Here is a 14,673-nt window from a genome sequence, read left to right on the forward strand (position 1 = left end):
CACAGTAGGTTCTTTTTAAAAAAAAAACAAACTTTTTTCTTTTATTATTTTATTTTCCCCCAATTACAAGTAAAAACTTTTCAACATTTGTTTTTAAAATTTTGAGTTCCAAATTCTTTCCCTCCCTTTCCACCCCCCTCATTGAGAAGGCAAGAAATTTTTATATAGGTTATACATGCAAAACGTATTTCCATATTAGTCAACTAATAGTAGATTCTAAACATTTAATAATATAGATTTAATGATAATTATATCTTTTATTATATTTATTTTATAATTACAATGATTAATTAAACAGTATTAATATGATTATAATAAATGTTTGTGGCATAAATGAATGAGTGGGGCAGATAGGTAGTACAGTGGATAAAGTACCAGCCCTGGATTCAGGAGGACCTGACTTCAAATGTGGCCTCAGATACTTGACACTAGCTGTGTGACCCTGCACAAGTCACTTAACCCTCATTGCCCTGCAAAAAGACAAAAGAAAAAGACAAAAGAAAACAAATAAATGAACAAGTGAGTGGTTGATTATTAGACTGTGGCTTTTGGGTAGAATGACTTCATGTATGAAATCTTCCTTCCTGAATAATAATAATAATAATAATAATAATAATAATAATAAATTCAAATTTGTATAATCCCTTACATTTTATAAAGTACTTTCCAAAAATTATTTCAACTTGACTCTTACTGTAATTCTATTGGGTAAGTGGTACAGACATTATTCTCCCCTATTTCACAAAGGAAGAAAATGAGGGGCTCAGAAGGGTTAAAAGACACAGGACCATAATTGGCAGAACTGAGACTCAAACCCAATTCTGACTCCGAGTCCAAGGCTCTCAGAGCTACCTCATGGCCGCCTGACCCTATGATAGGATGGAGAATGGAATGGAGGCAGAGTCCCCCTGTTGGGAGTAAACAATGTTTCTAGGACTCAGATCCTGTCCTGGGGATGGGCAGAGCTGACCGCTGTCACTGTCCTATAAATTAGTATTTCTGGTCCAGTCCTCAGCAATGCATTAATGCCTGGCTTATCAAGCTGTGGAAACTGAGCACCCCCTGGAGCAGCTTGGGGATGACAGATAGCTAAGGTCATACCCCCCATTCCCATTGTGCTGTGCTTTAGGCCATTGTCTTTGAATCCAGCTTCTCATGTCCCACCCACATCCCTGTCCAAGCCTTGGCTAATTGGGTTGAAGTCAGAATCCCTGGGAGCTCGTGCCCTTCCTTGTCAGACTGGGGAACCGACGCTTTATTTGGTTCTAATAAAGAATTCACCTTGCTTACTCTCTGCCTTCTAACTGCTCTCTCGAGAGGATTAAAGTGTGTTTAAGCATATTGTAACTGTTGACTCTGAATGGCTTCTGCATGGAGAGGAATTTGAAATGTTCTATCTCCACCCCATTCCTTTAGGCTGGCATGATCCGCACAGACAAGGACGAATTCTTCATTGAGCCTCTGGAGAAGGGGACGTCGGAGGAGAATGATGGCAGGATGCATGTGGTCTATCGCAGGCCCCCGTCTCCAAAGCTTTTTCTCAATGATAGCAGGGAGACCATGTATTCAGGTAAGGTTGAGAATCCTTGTGGCAGGTGAAGGAAAATGCCTTGTTGGTTGTTGAGTTGCTCAAGAATTCTTTGGTGTTGGTTGTCCATATGTGTCCCTCAGCTCTTCCTATCCTGAGAAGAAAGCAGATGGCCAGATTGCCTGGAACTGAAGTATACTGCTGCTACCAAAGCCCAGGAACACATCTGGGAGGGATTTTGTACTGGGCCCAGGGTACATGAGGCTCACTAAGTCAGAACTATGGATTATGGAAATGTATTTTTTAAAAATCGGCTAATTGGCTTTCAGGTAACCAGTTTTAAAAATTGGTTTTATTTAGCTAACCAATTCTTATCTTGAGAACAGAAGATGCAGGGTTTTTTGTCTGTGAAGGCAAAAATCATCTACTTGAAGGCAACATCTCTGATTTGTGTTGAGAGAGGGAGAAAGGGAGAAAGAGGAGGGGAGAGGAGAAGGAGGTGGGGGCAGAGAGAGATTGCTAAAATTTGATAAACAAAATTCCCAAAGTACTAGACTGGCCTTGTCAGTACAAAATTCTGTCTTTTCTTCATTTTGATCTAGCTTCTTTTCTTTGGGAAGGGGGTCAGAGAGGGGTTGGATTTCTTTTGGGAAAACACCCCCATCTTGTGTGCTTTTAAGATACTGCTACTTATACTACTTTTACCTGTTGGGTTTTTGAGGCATACATAGCCCAGCCCTAAGATAATATGAAAATTGTGTCACCAGAAGGGCATTGGCCATTTTTGTGATCATACATACCTTGTAGTACAGATGGCTTGGGTACGTGGATGGGTGGGTGGAAGAGGGTGGGGTGGGCTTGCTAGCAAGTAGCAGCACAGGGATTTGATGATTAGTCTTCAGAAGTTTGTCCTATGTGAGCTCTGTACCCATTTTCCTTTTATCTTTGTGGTTTGTAAAAATGTTACCTGCTTTGGGAGGAAAGTCCAGAGCTCCTAGGGATAGGGGTGGAAAAGATGTTGAAAGCATGGGATGCAGTGACTTTCATTCCATGAAATGTCTTAGCCAAGGAAAATCCCCCAATGAGCCTTTCTTAGCTTCATAGTTTAGAAAACCATAATCTCCTAATAGATGGAATATAATGAAGTTGCAGTTGAAATGGGTACTTTTAAAATGTCCCATTCAGATAAAAATATTGCTCAGAAATTGTCAGGAATACTCCAGAGTACTTAGCCTGGCATTTTGAGGTCCTCTGTGATCCGGTTCCACCTACTTTTCTAGCCTATACACATGAAACTGTTCTTTAAAAAACCAAAAATGTAGGACTTTACAGTTATTATGATGATTATTAAATTTCATCTTGTTTTGTACCTTCTTTTCCAGTTTTGTGAAGTCTTTTCGTATTCTGATCCTGTAAACTATTCCTCCTGTTTTGTGTCATATGTTTTTATCCTGGTCATTAATAACATTGAATAAGGTTCTCTTATCCTCATCCATATTTCAGCCATCTTCTTTATGTAAATGATTTTCCAATCTATATTACTTGCCTTGACCTCTTCCCAGAGGTCCAGTCTTGCATTTTAAGTTGCTTATAGGCTTTTGCTGCTTGGATAACCCACTAATGACTCAAGCATTCTATAAGAAAAATTGAAATCATATCACCTCCAAAATTTGTCTCTCCTCCATTTCCTCTTTTTCACTCCCTAAATTAGTGGTATCACTAATCTTCTCAATCCTCCAGACTGAGTCATCCTTGACTTCTACTTATCTCCCCCCTCTACCCCTCCTCTTAGTCTTCACCTCCTGTCAAACTCTACTTAATCAGTACTTCTCAAATCTATTCCTTTCTTTCCATTCCAATTGCTACTACTCTAACGTATCCTCTCCATACTTTTCTCCCTGCCTTCAGTCCCTTACTCCTCAAATCCATCCTTAGCCAGGTACCAAAATAATTTATGTAATGCACAAGTCTTTCCCCATCACTGACCTAAAAATCTCCAGTGGCTCTCCATTACTTACTGCATATACAGTCTATGTTCGATAGCTTGACGTCCAAGGACCTCAACAATCCAGCTCTAACCTACTTTTACAGAGTGTTCTCAATAGTCAAATCACTTAATTTGCCATTCCCTGAATATGTCTCATTATCTTCTTACCTCTGTATGCTTGCCTGTGCTGTTCTCAGTTCTTGGAATGCCTTTCCTTGCTTCTCTGCCATTTAAAATTCTACCTGCCTTTCAAATTCAGATATCACTTTTTGGGGGAGAAGCAATTGGGGTTCAGTGACTTGCCCATGGTCATACAGCTACCAAGTGTCTGAGGCTGGATTTGAACTCAGGTCTTCTTGACTCCAGGGCCAGTGCTCTATCTGCTATCCCAGATGTTACTTTCTTAATGAAGTTTTCATGGGCCCAGCATGAAATATTTTCTGCCTCCTATGAACCACCCCTAGAACTTTTTAGTACCTGTCATGTACTTTAATATTCTCTTTTATATTATATTCATATGTAAGCATTATAGATGATAACACACTTGAGAGCAAAAGCTGCGTCTATTCATTTTTCTTTCTCCCTTAAAACCTACTTCTGTGCCATACATACTCAATGCATGTTTGTTGAATTGAAATGACATGACAAAAGAGAGAGCTCTCTTGAATGTCACCAAGCATTAGGAAAGCATTAGCCATGCCCTCCATCTGGTCAGATGGTCTGCACTAGTCACAATTATGACTCCCTGAAGAGAACCTTCTTAACTCAAAGCTACTACTTGTCTGAAAGTGGGAATTTTCTTCTCTGAGGTACCTTGACTATTTCCTTTGTAAGACTAGAAGAGGATTTTTCATGATCACTATCATAGCTGTATATTTTTCTATCTGAGGCAGATTCAAACTTTAAGTTTCAATGGGAGTGAAAAATGCAGGTAGAATTTTAAAAAATTATTTAACAGTCCTGAAGTTTCCTTTTAAAGAAATTATTTTTTATTCATACCTTATTGTACAAATTTTGAGTTTATCAGCAAATATAGACTCAGAAGGAGCATCTTGTAGAGACAGGGTTCTTCAGAAGGAGCCCACTGAATTTTTTTTTTGGTATATGTTGGCATATTCTAAGATGGGAAGACCTTTTTTTATTTTAACAGAACCCATTATTCTTTCCCCAACCCACCCCTTTCCCAGCCTCTCCTCTTGATGTGGAGGTCACCACCATCTTCCTAATAACTCAGGCTCAAAAATTCAATGTTGTGCTCGACTCGTCATTCACCCCACATATCCAATCAGTTGCTATGTCTTGTCTTTTGCAACCCTACAGTCAATCAACCAACAAATAGTATTAAGCTCCTAATATGATCCATTTGCTGGCCTATGTGCTAGAGACACAAGTAAGAAGAACGAGATTATTTTTATTTTCAAGGATCATTGATTTATTGATACATCATCAGAATCAATGGAATGTTACAATTGGAAGTAACCTTAGGGATCATCCAGTCTTACTTCCTCATTGTACAGATGAGAAGACAGAGAGGAAAAGGCACTTGCCCAGGGTCACACAGGTTTTGCATGTATAGCCTTGGCTGATCCATTTACTGCAACTGAACATGTTGCTTTGTAGAGACCTGTTATAGTCATCTCTTAGTTCCCACAGAGTCCAGACTCTTCAGCCTAGCATCCTGAATCTTCTAACAATTTCTTTCCAACTTGCATTTCAGCCTTGTTTTCCTTCATTTTCCTATGCATATGCAGTACTCCAGCCAAACCTGGTTACTGGTCTTTCCTCTGTCCTGGTCAGACCCTCAGACTTTATCTGGCTTCTGACTTCTGATTTTAGGAAGGACAAGGGCAATCAGTAGCACATTCAGAGGAGGACAATGAGGATAGTGAAGAGATTTTAGGTTATGTAATAATACAAGGATCACTTGAAGAAATTGGGACCCTGAAGAAGAGAAACTCTGGGGGTTGGAGATGATGGGATTGACATCATTACTATCTTCCATATAGGCACTGTTATCATGAGAAGAGCAATTAGGCTTGTTGTACTTGGCCCAAGGGGGAAGCACTGGAATTGGTGGAAGATGTTCAGAGGCAGATTTCAGCTTGATATAAAAGATCCCTAAAAATGAGAGTGGTCCCAAAGGGGAGTGGGCAGCTTCTACAAATCACCAGAAGTCTTCAAGCAAAAGATGAATGACCACTTGTCTGGAAGGTTGTAGAGGGAATTCCCATTCTTGTATGGGTTCACCCATGAGGTCTCTTTCTGCTCTTAAAGAGTCATCATTCAGGGGCAGCTAGATGGCACAGTGGATAGAGCACCGGCCTTGGATTCAGGAGTACCTGAGTTCAAATCCGACCTCAGACACTTAACACTTACTAGCTGTGTGACCTTAGGCAAGTCACTTAACCCCAATTGCCTCACTAAAAAAAAAAAAAAAAGAGTTGTCATTCTCAGAATTTCTCACATAGGACACATGGGGTCTAAGCCACAGAAAACTGGCCTAGAGAAGTTGCTAAAATTATTGGTCCTAATGGTCTTAACATAAAGGTCAGCAGAATTGTATTTAAAATAAATTTCATACTATTCTATTGGATGAAGATTGAGAGGTTAGTGTCCCCCCAAGGCCTTCTGGTCAACCTCAAAACCTTACAGGATGGCTCTTCTTTCCACAGTCCTTCCTCTGAGTCTGCTCAGGCTTGCCTGTAAGAGGCCCAGTGAGTGAGCAGAGAGGTCAGTGTGTGGGGCTATAGTGGAGTTGGAACAAGAGGCATCAGCGTTGTGACCTGGTCATTGCTAATAAACAGAATTAATGACTAAATAAATGGTTTAGATCCTAGCTTCTTAAACTGTGGTTTGTTACCCCATATGGGGCTGCATCACTGAATGTGAGGATCATGAAAAATTTGGCAACAGCAAAAGGTTACGTATACCTATTTTATATGCCTATATACCCGCAGTTGTATAAAAATTTCTCTGGCAAAAAGGAGTCATGAGTGGAAAAAGTTGATGTAGCCCAGCTCTAGACAATAAGTACTGGTGTGATCAAGAGTCAGGAGTCCCTGTTTGCACCACTAACATACTCTATGACTTTAGGCAAGTCACTGCCTGATCCTGGGTCTCAGTTTCTTCATATATAAAGTGAAGGGTTGGGACAAGATGCTTTCTAAGGCCCCTTGCAGCAGGGTCTATGATTCCTTTAGTCTGCCTAGGATATGAACAATCCCTTTCTCTGCAAGGCATTATGAGCTCCCCAGGAGAAGGCTCTGGAACTGGAGTTATTTATTCCCCAGGGGACTGAAACCTTTATCCTCTATGCCAATCACCTTTGCAGGGTGGTGCCTCATGTTTGTCATCAGTTTGTAGACCCGCTGTCATTCCAGGCCTGGCTGTAACTTTATTTCCTTTTGGACATTGCAACTAGGCCTAGAATGACATCAGGACTGAGAAGGGAGGTCTGAGCAGGCCCCCAGAGGCACTAGGAAACTGTAAGCTAGTGGTAGAGGAGTATGCCCACGAGTGCACAATCTCAGAAAATAGGACACGTCCCACAATTTCAGTGGAAGTGACGGTGCCTAGTCTGTAACCTCATAGTGCAAACAGGTGGGTTTCCTAGGAGTGTGATTAGCACATTCACAGATGATCCAGCATGTCCTCTCCATTAACATACAAGGGGTTTTCTTAGTAATATTGGTGAGTGCCCTGTGGTGCTCCTGGTTTCTTTAAAAGGGGCCCAAGAGGCACTAGTGCTACCAGTCTAAACTGAGAATTAAGAGACCTGGGCTGAAATCCCACTTAGCATTGTGGTGATGGAAAAAACCGTGGCGCCTCTATAAGCCTCAGTTTTCCCATCTGTAAAATGGGAAGAATGATAACTCTCTTACCTACATCACAGGGTTGTGGTGAGGAAAGTGGTTAGCTTTAAAATCCTATAGAACTTTATTTTCCTCCTCCCTCCCTCCTCAACCCTCCCTATGAGATCAAGCAATTCAATATGTCATACTTGTGCAGTAATGCAGAATATCTTCATCTTCCTTGAAAGTGTTTTGCTTTTTACCGCTCTCTCCCCCAATCTGCCCTTCCCTCCCTCCCTTCTCCCCCACCCCTTATCTCCCTCCCCTCCCTCAGGGCAAAAATATATTACTATACCTACTTGCGTATGAATGTTAGTCCTTCTTTGAGCCAATTCTGATGATACTGAGGTTCACTCACTCCCCACTTCCTTGAATGGGCTATAGAAATAATAGCTATGGTCATCATCATCAGTATTAATGAAATTACCACAACCTCTGGCATTGTTCAACTTCAACATGATAGAAGTGTATTTGGCCAAAGGTATGGAGTGAATTCTTCCCAGGAGGTGAGAGGGGGCATTATTTGAGACTAACCAGGGAAATGGGAACACCGTCCAAGCTGTATGGGAAAAACAAAAAACCCAAAAAACTCCAAGCCTCAGATTGCTCAACTATTTTTGTAAACATTGAGGGATTATTGTACATTCTTCTCATACTTCTGTTCCTTTAAGACATGGGAAGCACTTAAGGAGACAGATGTGGGATGAACACGAGGGGTAGATTTTGACAATTCTAGTATTTCTTCATGGCCTTAACCAAACCAGTGAGTGAGTGAGTGGAAACAACCTCCAGACCAGGTCCCATGGGGACATCGGGTCATGAAAAAGTGGAGCCCCTCGGTGGGTGGGCAGCATGCCCAAGGGGAGGCACTTCCCGTAGAAGGACCAGCAGTTCCCACTGTGTATGGTCCTAGGGAATGGGAAAAGAAGGAAGGTAACATGCCAGTGCTGATCTGGCTATAAGATACTTGTCCCTCATTCATTCATTAATCCAATTAAAAATCTATTAAGGGCCTACTGGGTACAAAGCACTCTGGTAAATGTTGTTTGTCTTTCAGTCTCAAAGAGACATGGGGGTGATGACATGACTTCCAGTGAAGGAAATTGAAGTGAGGGAGGGCTATGCAAAGTCACCAGCCTCACTCTCCTCCAGAGCCATCTGGGTCCAGTGTCAAGATATACATCAAGACAACTGGAGATGGCTCCGGATGTTTAAGGCAATTGGGGTTAAGTGACTTGTTCAGGGTCAGACAGCCAGGTAAGTGCCTGAGGTGAAATTTGAACTCAGGTCCTCGTGACTCCATGGCCAGGCAGTGCTCTATCTACTGTGTCACCTAGCTCTCCTTTTCTGATAAATCTGAGGGTGGTGTGGAGGTAGGAAAGATACAGTTTAGGTAAGACATGGTCCCTGCTCTTATGGAGTTTACAGTTTAATAGGATAAGACATAAACACATAATTATATACAAAGTGTCACAGGGGAAAATGGCGCTGGGAGTCCTTAAGTATTCCTCTGTAAAGAATTACACTCTCACACACAATCCGACTAGAATTAAAATGGTCCTTCATTGGCATCTAGAGAAAGGGACCTAGAGGGAAGTCAAAGACTTAGCCTCAAGCAGAGGAGATGGCTTAGAGATATCTTCCTCTCAGAACAGAAGGAAGGCCAAAGCTTTTTTAGAGGATAGATAGGGTGACCACCTGACAATGGAAAGTTCATTTTGGGGTGGGGTGGGGTGAGGAAATCTTGAATGCTTATCATTCCTGAGAGTTGAAGGGGATTATTGTTTACTAATAGTGGTCCTGACTTCTGAGTTATCTCTATCCTCTAGCTTGGGTAGTAGCCACACTTAACTGACTTTTTTGCTATAGAATTTTTTTTTTTTTTTTGGTGAGGCAATTGGGGTTAAATGACTTTCTCAGAGTCACACAGCTAGTAAGTGTTAAGTGTCTGAGGCCAGATTTGAACTCAGGTCCTCCTGAATCCAGGGCCGGTGCTCTATCCACTGCACCACCTAGCTGCCCCTTTGCTATAGAATTTTATCTCCCCTAACTTCTTACATGTGTCCGTCCTGATATTTAGTTGGCCAAGCTAAACCTTAATAGTCCCTTGACTCCTTGATATGTCAAAAGCATACATGATAAATGTTCTTCTAATTGAATATAGATTTCTTGAGGACAAAGACTGTTGCATTTTTTTTTTATATGTACCCTGCATCTAGTACATGCCTGTTGGCAGCTAGGTAGCAGAGTGGATAGAGTTCTGGGCCTGGAGTCAGGAAGATTCCTGAGTTCAAATCTGGCTTCACACACTTCTTAGCTGTGTGACCCTGGGCAAGCCACTTAATTAGCCCTGTTTGCCTCAGTTTCCTAATCTGTCAAATGAGCTGGAGAAGGAAATGGCAAACCACTCCAGTATGGGGTCTTGAAGAGTCAGACATGACTAAAACTATCGACCAGCCTCATTTATGTGGTATTTGTTTATCTATCTATCTATCTATCTATCTATCTATCTATCTATGTTCTTGATAATTTATATTTAGAAAGATTCATAATACTTTGTGAGGATTGAGGGGGAAATCATTATCAGTGGTAGGGGTGAAGGATGGGAAAGGGCACACTAAATGTAAGGTAACAATATAATAGGCAAAGAGAGAGGGAGAAGGAAGGTTTTTGTTTGTTTATTTTTTGAGGCCTGGTCTTCCTATCTCTCCCCTAGGATGGAGGCACAGTCGCTACTCACAGGCCTGGTCCCACTGGTGATCAGTATAGAAAGTTTTATCCCATTCCATTTCATCAGCCTGGGATGGTTCACCTCTCAGGCAGCCCAGTGGCCCTCCATTCCTGGGGATTCCTCACTGGACTTAGTGTGGACACATGATTGGCTTTAGCCCTACTGAAACTCAGAACTCCATAACTCAAGTAATCTGTTAGCCTCAGCTTCCTTCCATAGCTAGCACCATACTGTGGGCTGGTAGGGCGGGTGTTCTGGGCCTGAAGAATGGTATGAGACATAGCATAGCAATAGGAAAGTCAGAGTATGTTCAGAGGCCGGTAGTCTGGTTTGGCTGGAGCACAGAGTGTTTGGAGGGAAGTTACATAAGGTTATAAAGTAGGTTTGCGAAAGACTGTGGAAGAACTTGAATGCCTGGCAAAAGCATTTGGACTTAATTCACTAGGTAATAGGGAGTGAGCTGATGCTGCTCTTATCTGACAGAGGCAGCTGATGGCACAGTGGAGAAAGTCTTGGAGTGAGGAAGACCCAAGTTAAAATCCTACCTCAGATACTAGTTATATGATCTTGAACAAGTCACTTAATCTCTCTTTGCCTCAGTTACCTCCTTTGTAAAATGGAGACAGACAGACAGACAGACAGACAGACACACACACACACACACACACACACACACACACAGAGCCAGAGCCACAGCTAGAGCCAAAGAGAGACAGACAGGCAGATAGAGACAGAGAAACAGAGACACAGACACACATGGATTAGAGAGTAATAATTTTGTAGCAACAAAATGTGATTATTTTGTGAGGGATTTATCTCTTAAGTACGAATTTCCAAATACTTTGAGGGGTATAGGGTCTAGATTTCTGACATCTCTAAGAAGTTCTGTGAATGTAGGTCCCTGGAGTTTTGAGTTCATTCCTTAGGTGAATCTTGGTTTGTGGGAGTGTGGAGAGAGTGATAATTGAGGTTGTACATCCAGCTGGTGGGTTTTGAATGTGTGCTCATCCTAGTGCTGATTCTAGCACTTGGGGATGGTAATGACAAGCCTAGACAGATGCTGTATCAGAAAGACACAGCTCTGAACTCCTAATAGTCTCTGAAGGAGATAAGAAAGCTCCAAGGTAGATGATGCAAACAGGGCCCAGTGCTTGGGATGTAAGTTCAAAAGCAAAAGTAAATGTGGATGAGTATAACTTAAATCCTGACCAGATTGTCTTGTTGTTGCCCCGGCCCTGGTCTGAGGCTTCTCTAAAAGATAAGGCTCCCTGCTCTGTAACCAGTCAATATTCCTTGACTGACTTTTCTACTCATATTGTAGAAAAACTTAAAAAAAAAAAAAGGCTTTTCCTTTACCCTCTGTGAGAAAATAATGATTAATAATGGATTCCTTGGAAGGACCCAGAGATCAGTTTCAGTCCTTCCCCCCCACCCCCCACTCCAGAAAGTTCAGCTCTTTTCCAGAACAAGGCCAAGGAAACAAAAGAAATGGAGATAGACTCTTTTGGCTAGCTTAGTGAAGAACCACACTTAGATACTGGAATTTGCTATCTTTTACATACTCTTCCCAGAGGTAATATGTAGAGTTCATTTTATATTAGACCACTCTAACGCCTGACAGTTAACCTTAAGATCAGTCTAGTGAGCAAACCTGACTCTGAATGTCCAACTCAAATGCTTCATAAAGGTTCTTTTGGGCTATTGCACCCACAGTTGGAACAAATTAAATGGGTTTTTATTATCATGGGAATTGTCATTCTTTTAAAATTGTGTTTTAGCTATTATACTAGAATATGCTCTGGTCTTTCACTAAAGGAGAAACTTTTAGCAATACACACTACAGATAAAGAGTATGTTGATAATTATATAGACTTAGCTTATAAATAAGGGATTCATGGACATATTACATTGATTCCCAAGGTAATGTGAATTTAATTTTATATATATATATATATATATATATATATATATATATATATATATGGAAATTATGTAGTATTGAACAATTCTGCTAATTATTCATGACTGTCATTTATATGTGATCATAATTATATATTTTTAGTATTATTTGGAATTATTGTATATTGTAACTATATCCAGAGTCAAGAAGCAAATTCACATTCTTTGTTATCATTATTATCCTCAATAGTTGAATCCATATGAGGCTTTGATTATTGGAATTTACTATTTAAGACATTATGGCGGGGCAGCTAGGTGGCTCAGTAGATAAAGCATTGGCCCTGGATTCAGAAGTAGCTGAGTTCAAATCCAAACTCAGACACTTGACACTTACTAGTTGTATGACCCTGGGCAAGTCACTTAACCCTCATTGCTGTGAAAAAAAAAAGACATTATGGGACTGTTAATTGATATTATTTTGAGTCTGACTACCAGGTATGATCATCAGGAGGAATACTATTGAGCCAATGAGCCATGGTGCCAGCAACCCTAAGAGGTTTCACATGCATGAATTGCAAGTGGTGGATACTTGGTCAATATTTTACTGGTATATGTTATTATTTTATTAATATAGTATATCTATATCTATATCTATCTATGTCTATGTCTATCTATATCTATCGGTAAAGTATTGACTGCATGTCTCCCTAACTTCTCATGGTCTCAGGCCTTCAGACCTACATTGTTTTAAGAGGAAGAGCACACACAAAGAGAGGGATGAACCAAGAGCCAAGAGAGCCAGGCCTGGGCATGGCCAAGGGTTGTATCCTCTCTTGATAGAAGCTGATTATTATCCATTGATCAAAGCTAGTTGGTTAGCATCATTTGATTGACATGACTTAAGGGTGGTCTAAATTAAAATAAACTCTACAGATGACCTCTGGGAAGAGTATGCAAAAGACAGGAAAGTCTAGTGTCTAAGTGTGGGTCTTCATTGAACTAGCCAAAAGAGTCTATATCTGTAGATGGACTGCAATTTTCCTAAGTTCTTCAGAGTTATATTGGATCATTGTCTTGCTGAAAATAACCATGTGCTTCTCAGCAGATCATCTTACACTAATGCTGTTATTTTGTATACAGTACATTTCTCTCTGCTTCAGTTCATGTGGGTCTTTCCAGGTTTTTTCTGAATGCATCCTGTTCATCATAATTTTTATATTGTACCTTGAACTTGACAGAGAATTTTCTTCACAATAGCCCAGCAGAGTAGGTACCATACATTTTGACATTGTAATCAACCATCATAACTATTGGGTGGGAGGGGAGGGAGGAAGAGAAGTTGGAACACAAAGTTTAAAAAAAATTGATGTCAAAATTTGCTTTTACATGTAATTTGGAAAATAAAAGTCTAAACAACAACAACAACAAAAGAGTCTATCTCCATTTCTTTTGTTCCTTTGGGCTTGTCACAGATAAGAGTTGAACTTTCTGGAGTGGAGGGGGGGGTAAGGGGTGGGGAGAGAGAAAGGACTGAAACTGATCTCTGGGTCCTCCCAAGAAATCCATTATTAATCATTATTTTCTCACACCCCTGACAAAAACAAAAATACCTTCCCCCCTCCCTGGTGATTTATGTGAAAAAAGAGGATCAGGATGACATGAGGAAAAGAGGTCTTGGAGTTAGAAGACCTGGGCCCAGTTCTGACTCTGATACTTGCTACTGGTATCACCTAATTCATAAAAGCCTGATGTGATTTTTTTTTTTTTTACAGGGCAATGAGGGTTAAGTGACTTGCCCAGGGTCACACAGCTAATGTCAAGTGTCTGAGGCTGGACTTGAACTCAGGTCCTCCTGAATCCAGGGCTGGTGCTTTATCCACTGTGCCACCTAGCTGCCCCATAAAAGTCAGATAAAAAAGTATTCAAAAGCCAAATCCAATCCCCCAGTTTTTAAATCAAGGTCAAAGGGTATGAGCAGTTTATAAAATGGGAAGCAAAGTATAAACAATCACTTGAACAGTGTTCAATATCACTAATAATAATCATAGAAAGGCAAATAGAAACAACTTCTATGTACCACCAACCAATAATTATCTATTAAGGGCTTTCTTCGTGCAGTAGATACAGGGATAGATGATGGGAGTACAGAGGCAAAAATGGAACTCCTTAAGGAGTTTACATTCTGTTGAGAAAAAACAATGTATACATAAATAGGGAAATTGTTTTTGTTCAGTTGTTTCACTTGTGTCCAATGCTTTGTGACCCCATTTGAAGTTTTCTTGGCAAAGATACTAGAGTGGTTCGTCATTTCCTTTTCCCATGGATCTGTTTTGTCACCCAATCAAAGGTTAAGTGACTTGTCCAGGGTTACACAGCTAGGATGCATCTGAAGTGGATTTGAACTCAGGTCTTTCAGACTCCAGTCCCAGTTCTCTATCCATCGAGCTGCCAGTAAATAGAATATATGTTTGTATGTATTTGTACATATATATATGTATGCATGTATATGTAAACATTCACAAATATATATACACATATAAACAGAATATATTCATATATAAATAGAATACACACACATCTTGAATAAAGGCAATTGGTGGGAGGGCAGGTGGGAAGATTAGCAGCCACTAGGGATGGCCATCAAAGATGTGCTCAAGCAGACTTTGAAGGAATTCTA

General features: G+C 40.6%; 1 protein-coding gene across 1 annotated transcript in view; it reads left to right on the forward strand.

Moving 5' to 3' along the window:
• The window catches only part of ADAMTS2 (ADAM metallopeptidase with thrombospondin type 1 motif 2), a 476,618-nt gene that overhangs the window by 155,120 nt on the left and 306,825 nt on the right, over positions 1-14,673 (forward strand). Inside the window, exon 3 of the mRNA XM_043989764.1 lies at positions 1,417-1,570. Within this exon, the coding sequence (XP_043845699.1) occupies positions 1,417-1,570 (154 nt within the window). The remainder of the gene's footprint in view (positions 1-1,416; positions 1,571-14,673) is intronic.

The sequence above is a fragment of the Dromiciops gliroides genome, chromosome 2 (assembly GCF_019393635.1).
Source record: "Dromiciops gliroides isolate mDroGli1 chromosome 2, mDroGli1.pri, whole genome shotgun sequence".
NCBI lineage: Eukaryota > Metazoa > Chordata > Mammalia > Microbiotheria > Microbiotheriidae > Dromiciops > Dromiciops gliroides.